The 16,155-nt window shown below is 39.3% G+C and overlaps 1 protein-coding gene across 1 annotated transcript in view; it reads right to left on the bottom strand.

Moving 5' to 3' along the window:
• prkcaa (protein kinase C, alpha, a) overlaps positions 1-16,155 on the bottom strand; it is a 193,874-nt gene that overhangs the window by 41,323 nt on the left and 136,396 nt on the right. Inside the window, exons 6-10 of the mRNA XM_053637310.1 lie at positions 9,588-9,744; positions 9,320-9,454; positions 9,011-9,104; positions 1,576-1,716; positions 875-1,048 (exon numbers count right to left, since the gene is read on the bottom strand). Coding sequence (XP_053493285.1) covers positions 875-1,048; positions 1,576-1,716; positions 9,011-9,104; positions 9,320-9,454; positions 9,588-9,744 — 701 coding nt within the window. The remainder of the gene's footprint in view (positions 1-874; positions 1,049-1,575; positions 1,717-9,010; positions 9,105-9,319; positions 9,455-9,587; positions 9,745-16,155) is intronic.

Below are 16,155 nucleotides of genomic sequence, written 5' to 3'. Positions count from 1 at the left end.
GAGAGGCACAACACAAACACCTACACGTCAATCTAGACATCCATCGATGCTCACTCTTGGTAAAGAGATTGAGAAATTAAACATTTAAAGTGTCTCGGTCCAGATAGGAAATATCTGATATGTAAAAAAAAAAAAAAAAAATTGTTTTTATTGTAATAAAAATAAAGCAACTTAATATTAGTACTTCTGTTTGTTTGGATGTGGTTATGCTTTAAAACATGGTTTGTGCTTTTACTGTTTTTGAGAAATTGAGAAATATAAACCAGATTCAGAAATAAAGGAGCACAATGTTGTTGGTTTTTTTTTGATGGCACAAACAGCACGATTGTTTTTAAATTGAGTATTTTTGAAATTCAGTGTTTGTGCTTATGTATGATTTTGCATGGTGTGAGAATTGGTGCTGGTCCTGCCTGCAAGTACCATTAGTTTCTTTTGGCAGCAATCTTAAGCCAAAAGCTATACAACTGAAACCTTTCAACTCTTTCATGGATAAATGTTAAGAGCAATGTTAAAAGCAGCGTTCCAGTTCATCGGTTGTTAAAAGTCCTGGTACTTGATGCGGTGGGCCTTTTCCACGATATCCTAAATGGCTTTACCTTACAGTGTCCTGAGTACCTTACAGTACCTTACCCCAAATACCCTGAGAGTTCTTATCCATGATTCCTTAATAAGCCTTTTGCAAAATACCCTCTCAGACTTTTACCATTGATGACTTGGGTCTTACCAATAGTGCCCTGGCAGACCTTACACGTCATGCCTATTCACGCCTTCGCCCCAATGCTCCTTGCATTCCTTACCTACAATCACCCTATCAGGCCATTGACCACAGATTACCCACTCTCAGGTGAAAATGGGGCAAGGATTTGAACCTTACCACAGTCTGGAAGCAGGAGTGAAGCTGGGTGAGAAATGGGGGTTTGTCTTGCTGTGCCAGCACCCTCTTCTCCACCATGATGCACTCCACATCATCATCCTGGATCACTACATCTTTCTTTAGGATCTTTATAGCAAACAGTTCTTCTGAGGTCTTCATCTCTGCTAGCATCACCTGAAGTAAGAGAACATATACACAATGTGGTGCTCATTGTACATGGGTATTGTCACATTTGAAGACATACCAGACCAGAACCAAGAACAATGACCAAAACAAAAGTAATGGAACAGCCAGGCCTGGTTATCCACAGCTGGTTTCCAATGATCACTGCGAAACCCTCTGGCTAGCAGCTAGTAAAAAGAGGGGTAGAAACTGCTAATCAGAGAGCTGATATTTGATGATTGCACTACATTATTTGTCACTAATTCTTGTCTCTCCATTACTTTAACACTCCTTTCCCTAAGGAAGCTAAGACTTCTGCTGTCTCAGGAGCAGCAGACATCATGCCCTTGCCACACCAACTAATCAGCCTCAAGCACTATCAACAAGAGAAATTCTCTCTCTTGTGCTATAAATAAAATACCTCTCCATACTCATTTTAAATAACTGCTTCTTTGTGGAAAAAAAAAAGTCAGCACTAAAAGCCTGCATAAATCAGCTAAAATTTGTGCATGATCAAGTTTGAAATTTTTTGTACTAACCTTCCCGAAGCTCCCCTTTCCCAACACGGCCAGAAAGTTAAAGTCGGTGAGTTTGACCTGGTCTAGATTAGTGGAGGGCAAACTGGACCTGTTGTCTTCAATAGGGGTAACAGCCTTCTTACCAGGTCCAAGCTTAGCTTCCTGTATACATAAATACAGTTAAAACGAAAGAAATTAGCTGAATTCACAAATAATCCTGACTGAACACAGTCAACTCGAGTCATGCTTGATCGCAAATGGCATCTAGGAAATGACTGGATTAGACAACCTGCAAATGCTGGTGCACACAGTTACCCTCATTACTGTTTGCAACATGCCCTTGTTGACATCCACTGACACTGGATGTGTGTATTCTTTACATTGCGGGAGGAGGGTATAGCAGATGACAGAGGAAGATTAATCAAATGGGAAGAAATAATGGAGCAGTTGAAGGACAAAATACAACCTGAACTGAAATATACAATGATTTTTAGCCCCAATTCCCACCTGGTAGTTGAGTAGAATTGGTAGAATTTAGGTTCAAATCTGCTACTCATACGTCATAGGACAGCTGGACACAATTGAAGGAGACACTGATATCCCTATGACAAATTGAACACTTTTTTTTGGTCGTGCTTACATTAATAATGAGACCATAAGATGTTGGCTTGGTATTCAACGAATGAGAAAGCCAACAAAGGGCATGTTAGCGACACTTCAACTCAGGGTTAATCTGAGCAGACACGCCATTTTGGATGCAGAAACAATGCTTAAACTTGTTGCAGTGTAACACTGATTGGCAGGCAAAACACTAGCTTTCTGAGTTTAGCCTTCAGCTAGGAGGTTTAGAATGAAAGCTTGGACCTCCAGTCTCCCCAGCCTCACCTTTATACTTTCCTGTGGTGGGACACACATGGGGCAGTGATGGACTTCAGACCCATGGAAGATGTCACGATTTGATTTGATACATCCATGGTTTGATAATGAGTTCTAAACTGTGACCTGCCATGCAATTGCTCATATTTTTGCTGTCGAATCATTTCAGTTCTTTTATCATAATGATCAACTCCAGGCCCTTTGATAAGCTTCACCCCGTGTAGATATTGGACATAAAACAAGTTCTTCAAAAGGCTTAACTAGCTTCTGATTTCAAACTAGTCAAATTTAAAACCTTCCTCATTCCTTTTCCCAATCTTTTTACACTATTTAGGAAAGGAAAACTCCCTTTCCTAAAGTCAGACAGTCCCACACCCTCGCTTGACTTATGCTTGCCATGATAGCTAGCAACATTCACAACTGCGATAACACAATTCACAAAATTGTATTGTTGTGTTGTTGTTTTATGTTTAACGTGTTGGTACTGGGCAAAATACTCAAATCGGGAATCCTTCACAGTTGTACAGGCTAATAAAGATTTTCGGCTGTCTAGTTTTGTTAACTAGATTTTTCTCTGGCTGCTCTAGATGTCATTACTGAAAGACTTTAATGTAGCACAATAAATCAATCTACAGTGGATTCAGTGCTTGCAGCGTTCAGCAGGCAAAGAAATGAACCTGTCAGGTAGCAGACATTTATTATTAGTGTGTCGGTAAACAGACCCATCAACGTGTCATCGTGCGTGGAAGCCGTCTGCATTTACATCCGATGCTCAGAGAAACGCAGGCTGCCCGAGCGACTGCTGCGTTCTAACCATGACATGCAGAAAGCTTTCAAAGATATAATGGCTCTGAAATATTTCTTCTTTTTCTGCCATTCAGAGCAATGCAAAGCTCCAGAAATGGGAAGCCAGAAAGCCCTGAGAGGCCATGCAGAACTGCAAACAGAAACAAACTTAGACTCTGACATGACAGCATGAAACTGTTTAGAATTCACACAGTTTTCGGCCTCGTCTTACAATTTATCTGATTCCCACTCACTCCAACTCACATATTCAAAGGTATGCGTGTGAAGGATAAGTTCTAGCAGAGATTATAATAGCTCTAAATATTTTTGTTTGGTAAGGCAGTTAAAGCAGAGAGTGCTATCACGATGCAGATCAGGCTGAACTCGAACCCAAGACCAAACCAACCGGAGCAAAGAGAGCCTTCGGTCTCTCTCACTCTCACCTTTTTACGGTCTCCTATTGTTTTATCCTGCAATCACAGGACAGGAGATTCATTTTGATTAACACAAATTAAATCTCCATGGAGTTTCTGAAATGTTGCTGTTTAATTCTATACATTGTACTTTCAAATGAAAGCCTGAAGAAATTGCCAAAAGAGGAGGTTAGAAGAAAAAAAAAAAGGATTAAAACACAATATTTATTAAAGAACATGTACTTGTACTTTTTTTTTTTTAAATCAGTTTGTAGGCACATTTAATGTCTGCAAGAAAAGTTCCTGCTATCACACATTATTATTATTACATTATGTTCCCTTACCAGTCTCTCTTTTCTCTCTCTCTTGAAGTTAATATGGCATGATAGCATGATACCATCATGGGCATGATACCAAAGGAACTGGAAATCGCACCGTCCTCTCCATAGTGTAAAACTTACTGTTACTGACACTGGAGACTCCTTACATAACTACTAAATAAACCTCTCCTTACAGAGAGATTCAGCGTATCAAATCTTATTATACATCGCGAACACGTTTTTAAAAATCCGATTATTATTTGGTTTAAATTATGTGGCGTCCCAGTGAATGAGTTGATACTATCGAAACTGACCAAGCAGAATCAAGAAGTCTAACCAAGACATGATCAAGCCAAGCTGGCCCAAATCTCAGCCCAACGTAATGCAGCTGAGTTGAATGCCTTTTGACTTTGTGGCTTAGCGGAATGTTCATGGAGCACTTCAAATGCAAAGGCTGACATCTAGTGGACATTTCAAAGCTTCACTCTCTCACAATGAGTCTAAGATCTTTTTATAGTGCTTTTTTTTTTTTTTTTCTTTTCCCACAAACACAGTGTTGATCTACAACCGTTCTTCACCATAATATTATAAAAGAGCCAGTTCTTGATTCAAAAAATGGCTTCCATTTTGGCTGGATGTGAGGCATACGCATTCCCACACTCCTACACTTTAAAAAATAGTTATAACAGGTCCAGATTTCTAAAAGGGGTTCTACTTGGAACTTATTTTGAAAGGGAAACTCATAGAAGGACAAACTGAAGTAACTGAAGAAACCACCCGGACAAAACTTGTTCTAAGTGTCTGAGAAATGCTCATCTTTTATTTAGTTACAAACTGCTCAATCAACATGACTATTTGAAAACTAAAAAGCATGGCATGAATTGTCCTTGCAAATCATCATATTTCTTTTCAACTGAATCAGGGTCCATGTATATTAGAATATTTATGACTAATTAGCTATTACTAGACAGTTAATTAAGGCAATTAATTACCTTACAAAATAACATCAAATTCAAAATGTGCATAAACATACTGTTTATGAAAGAAGGGTATATGCAATATATATATATGTAATATGTAATAAAAAAGATGAAAATGAGAAATAGAGTAATACAGTATCTCTGGTTAATAAATCCCTTATGAAGGGTGTATGTCGCTAACTACTGTATATCTGTCATGATGTGTGTTTGTCTATGTGGGGGGAGGGTTGTTCAAGACGAGGTAATGTACAAATGCGGGCTTGACAGGAAGTATGGGGACTGCTGTGTTGCCATGGAAACAGCCAGGCAAGAAAACACACACCCTTAAGGCCCGTTAAGCCAACACTACAACCTTGAAACATGTTTAAGTTATAGACAGACTACATCCTCCAGTGAAGTAGGCATTCTTACAAAAAGCCATATTTTGGAATAAGACTTTAGGTTGATTTGCTGTGGTACGACCCAGCAGAGTGATTAGCACAACCTTTTTTCCCCCAGTGCTATGGTCATATACATTCAATATGGCAAAACTCTTCTGGGTGGAGAATGTTTTTATGTAGCACTAATGAACAAAATGTAACAATTCGAACATTCCTACACTATTTTTAGGTGTAGGAACATTAACACATCTATACAATGTCGAGCAAACCATTGAGCAAACCATTATCACACTGTGTTTGCAAAACATTGCAGGAACGGTGGGGGCACCACCTATATGTGTGTGTGTGTGTGTGTGTGTGTTTACCTAGAGAGCCATAGTGATGACATTTCCAGCCCTGTAAGTGCTCTGCATTTACATTCCCCAATCAGATCTGGTTATTAGAGAGCAAATGGCAAAGCCCTTTATTGCTAGTTCTCTCATGTGGAGAAGCGTTATAAAGCCAGAGTATAAAATGTTCCGCACAGATTTGTCTACTAATGCAGTCTTCCTCCAAAAAGACAGTCCACACAGTACATTTGTTGTTTCTCTTAGTTGAAGCTCTCTGAGTATGCTTGCATGTACAAAATAAACCTGATTCGTCAAAAAAAGAGAGAAAGGTTTCAACCAATGCTATTATATATCATCGTATTTATATATATTTACGCTACCCACCAACCTACCAGTCTACTGTTTAGAAAATGTTAGAGTCTAGAAAATGCGAAAATCAGATAATTATCAGATTTTTTTTAGTGTGAATGTAAATGCACTCGGCGTGTCTTCTACAATTATCTTGCACTTTTGTCATCCATTTTAGGAAAATAAGCGGCTTTGATTAAAATATGCCTATTTTACAAATGATTATAAATGCTCTCTTCCATCTTCAGACACAACTATACCGTGCATTCAGTGTTCGTGCTGGCAAAAACTGATTCAGGTTTATTTTGGAAAGGGGACGTAGCAAATAAATGTGAACAGGGAATCCCTGAGAACTGGAAAAGTATCAGATTTCATTGTGCATGAACATTATTCATTCGAAACAGGGACAACTTGAAACACATTATCATGTGCAATTCGCAACCGGTAAAGCAACAGGACTGCTCATTGGTAAATAACTGCATAGTTGGTTACAACAAGTATTTTTGAAATGAAATCTGAGTACTGACTCATGTACAGCTCCTGCTGTAGCGTAGAAAAAAAGAAAAGAAAATGAAAAGAACGCTTTTACAGCTGCGAAATTAATCACATGGAGAAAAGAAGAACAGGGGATGAAAACAGTAACAACACAACACACTATATTCCGTTTGACACTGCATTTCTCTAACTGCTCGCCTTAGCCGTTCCTAGATAATACATGGATTTATCTTCATGTTCAGTATGCCAACTCCTCGCCGATGTTTACAGCATGTTGATGGAATATTAAATGCAGCGTCATTGCTTAACGTTGTTGGAAAATAATATGCTACCGCGGCCCAGACAAATTCACACAGCGAAACGCCGACGGATAACAGTGAACTTGTGTTTTCATGACTGATAGACTTATTTAGCGTCGCCGTTACAGATGATGAAAAACGATTATGCCTGGATCGCTGCTATCAAGCTTCCTCGAGCAACGCAGACAAATAAATTACTCCTCTCTTGTTTCTCCAAGTTAAATGAGAAGTTAAGAAAAGAAATGCAGATTAAAAAAGAGAATTGTGTATGCGGTATGCATGTTGCACCCCAAAATTCCATTTGCTTAAAAACAAACAAGCAAAGAAATTGAATAATTAGCTTTCTGCATTGGTGTATTAAACACATTTAAATGTAAAAAAAAAAATAATAATAACAAATTTACACATTATTCTGTTAACCCCCCCAAAAATGTTATCAATCAGCCAAGTTTGCTTCTTTAGTGTTGCCCTAGAACTAGGAGGTTAACATACTATACCTAACAAGTGAGGAAAGTTCACAGCTACCAATTTAGCATTGTGCAAACTGCATGCTTACCTCAGTTATAAAATGTGGATGCAAACAGTTTCGTAGCAAGAAATAATTAGAATAAGCCTAAGTGCAACTACGTAATCATCCGACGCCATGTAAATTTCCAATTCTCTTCTTTAAGGTTTTCTCACTTTAATTGGAAAACCTGTACACTTGTTCATTCATGCAATTATCCAATCAGCCAATCAGCGCAGTGCATAAAATCATGCAGATTCAGGCCAAGAGCTTCAGTTAATGTTCACATCAAACATCAGAATACGGGGAAAACATGATCTCAGGGACGCTGACCTTGGCATGGTTGTTGGTTCCAGGCTGTGCTCATCTTTTGGATATTTTATGTAAAAAAAAAAAATATCCCTAGAGTTTTCTCAGAATGGTGCAAAAACAAACAAACAAACAAAAAAAACAAACAACAACAACAATCCAGTGAGCGACAGTTCTGTGGGTGGTAACAGCTTGTTGTTGAAAGAGGTCAGAGGAGAATGGCCAGACTGGTTCAAGTTGGCAGGGAGTCTACAGTAACTCAAATAACCCCTCTGTACAATCGTGGTGAGCAGAAAAGCATCTCAGAATGGACAACACGGCAAACCTTGAGGTGGATGGGCTACAAGAGCAGAAGACCACACTGAAGAGCCAACATTCCCCTCCAACATGCTCACCAAAGCTGGACAGCTGAAGATGCGAAAAAGCAACATTTTTCAATCTTCCGTACTGTGGACATGTGCCACGTTTAGTTATTTATTTATTTATTTATTTTTTTTTACATGAAAATGTCATACGGTCTCAGAAAGCACAAACGGACACGAGAGTGTAATTTAGACAAGCAGTTTAGAATGATCCTAATCTGGTAGCTATACGCTCTCTTTGTTAGCTACATTAGCTTTGTAAGTGATGGGCAAATCTAAAGAACCAAACTCAGGACACCGAATATGTCTTGGCTGACTGATTACATTTGGCGAAAGTGGAAAATTTGATCCATTTTGGTCAAATTAATACTTTCGGATTTCAAGCATTTCCGATTACTGGTAGGAGATAGATACAGAATAGCTTAATTGTTAATAATTATTAAAGTATACGTCTCACGAAAGAAATAAACTGACCTAAGGCTAAGGAAAAATATGTTTATATTTTTAGATTTGAACATAGCGTTTCACAATAAGTACAAAAGGGCAAAAATAAATAAATAAATAAATAAAAGGCTCAAGGTCAAAGTTGTAGAGTTTAAGTAATTCATGAGCTGGAAAAAAAAAACAAAAAAAAAAACGTCCTTTCAGTGCAAAGAACCTCAATACGAAAGCCCAGGGAGCATTTCTTTAGCGCTGTCTCCTCTGGCTTGCTCATTAGGGATTCAAATCTAGATAAATCCAAATCTGGATTTCTATAAAGCTGCTTTGTGACAATGTCTACTGGTAAACACGCTATACAAATAAAATTGAATTGGATTCTAATACCAGTCTTGGATATCCTTTGACTTTCACATTTCTGCATTTTCCTTCTAACACGCCGGACGTATTAATACAGAGTACACAAGGTGTATCTGAGACGTAAGAACGTATCGGAGTCTGGAATGCACTGGTAAACACTGCTTTAAGACCTCCGAGGGCTATGAATGGAAGACAGAGTAAAATTAGATAAATATTAGATAACCAAAGCAGTATCACTAGATCAATCAGTTCTCACCTCAAACTTCTGCCTGAGCTCCACGTTCCCGTCATCCTCCTCTGGGATGGGCACGTTGTAATACTCGCCCTCTTCCTCGTTCAGCAGTTTATACCTAGTACAAACACACAAAGCAACAACAAAAACGTCGACACATTACAACGCTCTCAGTTTCTCTGCCTCCTACACAATTAATCAAAACTAATGAGGCTGAGATGTTAAACTATTGTACATGATTATCATCAGTTAACAGGAATGATTGAGGAGGTGCACACTCACACACACACACACACACACACACACACACACACACACACACACTATCCTCACCATCCACATGCTGAACACTTTAGAAGCTCAGATACGCCAAAGGACATAGAACCCATGAAGTCATTCCTGGTGGTTCTGTCCCAATCCCAAATCTCCACAGAAAGCCTGCGGTCCTTATCTGTGGGTTTCAGCTTACTGCCAACACACACACACACACACGCACACACACATAAGTGTATCTGTAACGTACATGAGAAAACATCATACATTTTTTTCAGGGTGAATTGGCCTTTAGTGTCTTGAACCGGCCACTTTGTTTTTCACTCACAACGTGAAGGACTCGTTCCAGGTGGGGTTGAGTGAGGAGCGGATAGTCCTGGTCTTTTGCTTGGTCTCATTTTTGGGGTCGGGGATGAGCTTGAGCTTCACATACGGATCAGAAAATCCAGTGGGGTCCATCGGGATCAGGTTCCTAGCCTCGCCCACTGAAAAGGTTCAACATGAGACAAGTAATGAGCACAGGTCACACCAGGAGACATAGAATTAGGCCCAGCATCAAGCAAAGCCCCCCAGAAAAGCCTGGTGAGAGAAGGTCAAAAAAATGTTTAAATAAATGTTTCAAATTTAAAATGAATTATAGCATAGCTAATAAAAACAGATCAGGCATTTACAGCACTATACCCGCAGTTAAGAGTGTATTGATGTACAATACTGAAGACACACATTAAGTAAGTCACCGCAGGTGATACTGTTGGCCAACTGTAACACTCTGTGTAAACTAGCACACACTCCCATGTCAACTGTCGACAAGTAGAAAAATACAACCTAAGTCAGACTCTCAAAGAAAAACTAGCTCCAGGACACCACAAAGTAGCGGATATTGCCAGCAGCATCACATGCTTCATGTAAAAATAATAAACAGCACAATAAGCTCATGTTACTCACACAGGTATATTTTTGATGTAGAATACAGATACGCATGTTATGATGCTATCACTGCTTGTTATCAGGTAACGTCGAACACTATAACACAATATGCAAAAGGAAACACAGGCCTTATTTACACGACCAAACCTGACTGAATTTTCTCTCACTGTAACGTGTGGTTTATTTATACAGCTATACGTATACGTTACATGTGCCAAAATTATTCACATTTTCCTTAATACAACTTGCACCAGAGCATTAAAACCTAAATTAACGTCACTGTATAAATCATTACCGTTCATGTCATTTAAGCTTACACAATTTAAAATGACAATTTGTGTTGTCCAGGTAGTAATGGTCACCGTTCAAAATTTCCTAAAGCTGAAAGTCTGCTTTAGGAAATGTAGCATACTCTGCACAGTCATCTGCCCAAACCCACACAAAGGTTACATTTTGAATATTTAAAACTTCACACTGAAAATGGGTAAATGCAAATTAGTGCTGCCCTGTTAGCCTTTGTTAAGGCTGTAAAGCACAAGCCAGGACACACAGAATACAATATGCACACACATGAGAAGGAATCGTGAGTGCTGGAACTCTATGGAGCAGTGATGGCAATGCGGTTAAGGCTTTTTGAGTTCAAAACCCAGCACCACCAAACTGCCATTGCAAGGTTTTTTTTTGAGCGAAACATTAGAAAAGCTTCAGCCAAATGAACAAATGTAAATGTCTATGGTGCAAACATGTGGACAAAATTACACCTGCATGTCAGACATGTCGAAACACATGTTAGAAACACATGCATGTGCAGAGATGTACACGAATGAGCATATTATACTGTACACAAATGCGCATACTAAGTGGGAACAAGTTCTAGTTCTTTGATCTTTGCAGGTCTAGCTCTTGGTCACATTCTGTCTTTTTGACTTTTGTTGTTTCCCAGGTTTTTGGTTAGTCCAAGTATTTACACTCTACCTGTTCGTCAAGCTCAGCATATAAGGCTCCTGCAAATGGCTAGTCCCAGTGTTTAAGGCTCTAATTCCTGGTTAGGCTCAGTGTTTAGTGCTCTTGGTTAGTTCCGGTACTTAAGGTTCTACCTTTTGTTATGTCCCAGTCTTTAAGGATTTTTTCTCTCGGTTAGTCTAAGTTTTTCAGACTCCGATTGCTTGGTTGGGCTTTTGGGTCTCTATAACTCTAACTGCTGCTTAATACTAGTCTTTAAAGCGCTATTTCTTGGTAAGCTCCAGTTTTTATGCTCTACCGCTTGGTCAATCTCAGTAGTTAAGGCTCTCACTGTTGGTTAGTCCCATTGTTTCAGGCTCTTATTCTTAGTTAGTACCAGTCCTTAAATGTTTAGCTCTTGTTTTGTTCCAGTCTTTAAAGACTTGCTCTTGGTTAGTCCCAATTATCAAGACTCAAATTACTTGATTATACCTTTAAATCTCTCTAGGTCTAAGTGCTGGTTTAAGACTTTAATTCTTGGTGATCCTCATTATTTATGATACAGACAACACGTACGAGTGAGTGCTCTGGAAACACATTATCATGGTCCACCTTTTGAACCATTTAAACAATTTTAACACTACAAATTACCCAACAAGTTGAAATCAGAAAAAGACAGAATTATTCAATCGATTCTGTATTAAATACACCACTACCAAGAGCTGTTTGGCGTTAGTAGTCCTTAAACATTTTTATTTACATTTATACCGTATATAACGGTACGCCAGTATCCATCCTGACAAGTACATTTTGAGCTGATAGAAACTGCTATGCACTGTGGTACTGCAGAACTAGTACACTGGATGTGTGGTGCACTGTGAATAATATTATAGCGCACCACCCAACACTACAAAATAGCTCCACCTCAAATAGTAAACTATAAGGTAAAAAGGGAATGAACTGTGACATGACACTAGTCCTTAAATCTATAAATGCAAACACACAGTCACATAGGCAGACACATATGAACGAACATGCGAACAAAAACGGGTTTCTCTCAATGATCTGAAATTTTTAGCATTATCTGACCAACAGGAGGAGCTCTAGCCCTCCATTTCATTAGAAGCGCTTCATTCAGCGCAAACACAACTCTCTTCCCAGGTCTCTTTGCATTCCCATCATCTGAGTCAGTCCATGCATACCACAAATTTAAATTTGTGGGGAAATGCAGCTACATATCTATTCCTAGAGAGCACCACAGTGACTTTGTGGTATTTGTACAAATTAAAAACAAAAGAATCTGCTGTCTTGTATGAGTATATGAGTATATATGAGTATAAATGCGTGTTTTTGTGTATACTAATGAGTCAGTCTTCATTTGGTTACATGACAACAGGTGGTCCTGGGCTGTTTTCCAACTACACCCTCAAACGATACACAGTGTAAACGTCAGTATACTACACTACAATGAACACTCTTAAGTCAACCCCGGGCAAGGAGAAATATGCGTTACAATTCAGACATACGAACAGCACCAGAGGGGGAAAAAGTCCAGAGACTCCAGAGACTCTTTTCGGAAATATTTGTCATCCTTGCCTACTTGTCGAAATATATCATAGAACCTCATCACTGAGCCAAATTCTGAGACCCTATTGTGAGTCCTATCCTCATGCCATAGTCTGTAACAAAAATAAATAAATCATTAAGATATCTGTATCTTGACCTGAAGCGGAAAAGTGATGGTTACGCACATTAAAATGTAAAATGTTTGGTTTAAACAGGATCTGAGTGCTCGTACAGCGCAATGAAATGCAAATTTACTCAAGATGTTCACACACACACACACACACACACATATATATAGACACACACTGTTCCTGGTAATGTGTGATGTGTGGCTACTTAACCAACAGCAGGAAATACATTAGCATTATGAGGTGCTATCAGGAACTAAAACAAATCCAAAGCATTGGCCTTCAAAGACTTTTATAACTCTTTGCATGCGCTGAAACATGTCAAGATCTGTTAACATTCTAAAAAGATGCTTGATGCTCAGTGATTATGGTAAGACTTGTTATGGGTGTGCAGAAATATCAAAATACATCCCCTTAGGCTTACACACTTAAAAGGCAACATAATCTTCACACTGGACAGCTGGACTCTGAAGATGTGTGTCGATACTATTTGCAGTTGAATAGATGAACACTGAACAATTTTGCACATTATTCATTTGATTATTCGACTATAGAGGAGCGAAGTAGGATGCTCATTTACGAAGCTGGTCCACACGGTTTTAAGCATGCTTTCATGTGTACAGTGTTTAGCCCATTTAAATCAAACCTTGATGTGTTCCCTTCCTCTGTGCGCTTCGACCTAACTGCCCCAGAAGCCTCAAAATGATCCCAAAGACATAGCTGCAGATACAGTTAAAGGACTTTCAGGCACGACGGTTCTTCAGAATTTACACAGAATGGTGTGGAAAACAAAAAAACATAAGCAGAGAGGCAGTCCTGTGTGTGGAAATGGCTCGTTGATGAGAGAGGTCAGAGGAGAACGGCAAGATGGGATTGAGCGTCTCAGAATTCACAACACATCAAACCTTCAGGAGGATGGGCTACAACAGCGGAAGACCACATCAGGTTTCTTCCTGTGAGCAAAGTACAGCAATCTGAGGCTACAGTGGCGTCTAAGAGTCTTCAACTGTCCAGTTTCTGTGAGCCTGTGACCATTGTAAACCATGTTCTCTGCATTCTGGTGATTTATTGTGATTTCTATGCACACTTTGTAAAGGTTCGTACTGTATTTCTGAGACTGACGAGTACATTTTCCCCTCAAGCCGATGCTCTTTTTTTTTTCCACTCCTTGCTTGATGCAGTGTGAAACCAAACTAAAAAACAAATAGCAACCGAGCCAAAAGTATGAGGTTTACTCTGATACAGACTCTGCAAAAGGACTAATAGATGTGTTAGAGGCTTCAGATTCTTGGTCAGCCGCAGTCTTTGAGGGGCCGTTTACACGACAATGTTTTCAACTAAAAATGGAAAAAAATTTATGTGGTTTTGGCTGTTCGTTTACACGACAACGGCGTTTTTGGGGCCTGAAAACGCAAAATCTTGAGGACTTGGTTAGACCCAGTATTGAAAGATTGTCCTCTTGGTCAGACCCTATTGTTAGAACTACTATTTCTCCTTATGCCCAGTGGGGGTTTTTTTATATATATGATTGTACCTCTTCATTAGTCCCAGTCTTTAAAGCTATAACTCTTGGTTATACCAAGTCTTTAGGGCGGTAACTCTTGGACTCTTGGTAACTTGGTAAGGGCTCCAACCCTTAGTCAGTTCCAGCTGTTAGGGGACTAACTTTTGATTATCATTGAGAGGGAAGGCATTGGAAGAGAAAGCGATAAAAGTGATAGACATGGGGCCGTTCAGTTTTTCCTCACAATAGGTGAGTTAAAAAAAATAAATAAATTTGGCCAACTGACACTGTCCCAGGAAGTGCAGCCACTCTTGAATAGTTGCACTACATGTGGGTGTACTGTAACTGTGTAACGGTGTTCACTCAAACACTTATACAACTTAACACTTATACAGTACAGTGTCTGTCCAAGCATGTACTGTATGCACATACAGACATCTTTATTTAGAGATCTGGCCGATCCACTTGCTGGCACTCCCTGGTTTCATCTCCAACATATGCTAGGTATGAAAGCCCGATATGTCTCTTATTATAACACGAGTCGAGATCTGAAGGTGAAGAGAAATGTAAACAAGCAAAGACTTTTATTTAGAGGCAGCTCTACCACATCAGCAAGACAGAACGAATTGCTAACTTGCTTCAAAGTGTTACAAGGTGCAAAATGGTGCCAAGTCATGTAGCGTGAAAGCTGTTGCCAATGTAGCACACAAGAGCGAACAACTGGAGCATTCAACAGGCAACACAGACACTGGAGGAGGTTCAGCACAACCTCGAGCTTCTGAATGAGCCTTTATACTAATGTTTACTGCAAAACAAGGCTCACTTGTTGACTGTTTGTGGGTATGTGTGTGTGTGTGTGTGTGTGTGTGTGTATGTATGTATGTATGCGTGCGGCAGAATGTGACCTGGTGCTGCACTTTCTCTCCTCTCTATAAAATCCTCACTAGTGTGGACTGACCCTGTTTGGGTTCTTTTCCCCTGTCGTGTGTGTTTGCACTCTGTAGTGCTGGGCTGCTTTTGTGTAGCATCTTTAAAGCGCTACAAAATTTTATTCCGTTGTTATTTAGTGGTGCAAGACAATTTATCATGAAGGTCATATATTAAAAAGGCATGCCAATCCACAATAAAAACAAACAAACAAACAAACAAACAAAAAAAACGCCCACAGATAATCTGTGACATGCTTTTTTTCATGATAGAGTATTGGATATCTGGCAAGCTTCTTCATATTGCTTTTCTCTAGCTGTTGTTCCACCTGCGTCTACTGTATGACAGATAATCTGATATCTGATTGGTCAGAAAGGTGCTGATTATTTTTTTCTATAATAATAATATTTTATTCAGTCACTAGCTGCTGAGTTTGGTATGTCTATGTAGAGCTGAAGCAAATGTCATGCTAGCTAGCTAACAAGGTGGTTAAAATGTCGGACTTATGATCGGAAGGTTGTGAGTTCAAACTCCAGCACCACCAAGCTGCCACTGTTGGGCCCTTGAGCAAGGCCCTTAACCCTCAACTGCTCAGATGTATAAATGAGATAAATACATGTAGGTCGCTCTGGATAAGGGCGTCTGCCAAATTCCATAAATGTAAACGTAATGTAGCGTGGAAATAGCAACTACATAAAACAAGCTTATGTTCTTTGATAGCTATGGACCCTCAGCCGTCCTAAACTTTTGAACAGGATGATCTTATTTTCTTCTTTTTTTTTTTCTTTCATTTAGTATCGCCCTTCAGAAGCTACATAAGATATTTACATGCTTCCTAGAAGACAAAATGAAAAAAAATTTACATCGATCATCCTGTTGAAAAGTTTACACCCCCCCCCCCC

This window comes from Ictalurus furcatus, chromosome 12 (genome assembly GCF_023375685.1).
Source record: "Ictalurus furcatus strain D&B chromosome 12, Billie_1.0, whole genome shotgun sequence".
Lineage (NCBI taxonomy): Eukaryota > Metazoa > Chordata > Actinopteri > Siluriformes > Ictaluridae > Ictalurus > Ictalurus furcatus.
Note: the sequence above shows the minus strand (reverse complement) of the source record. Positions and strands in the feature narration are given on the sequence as shown.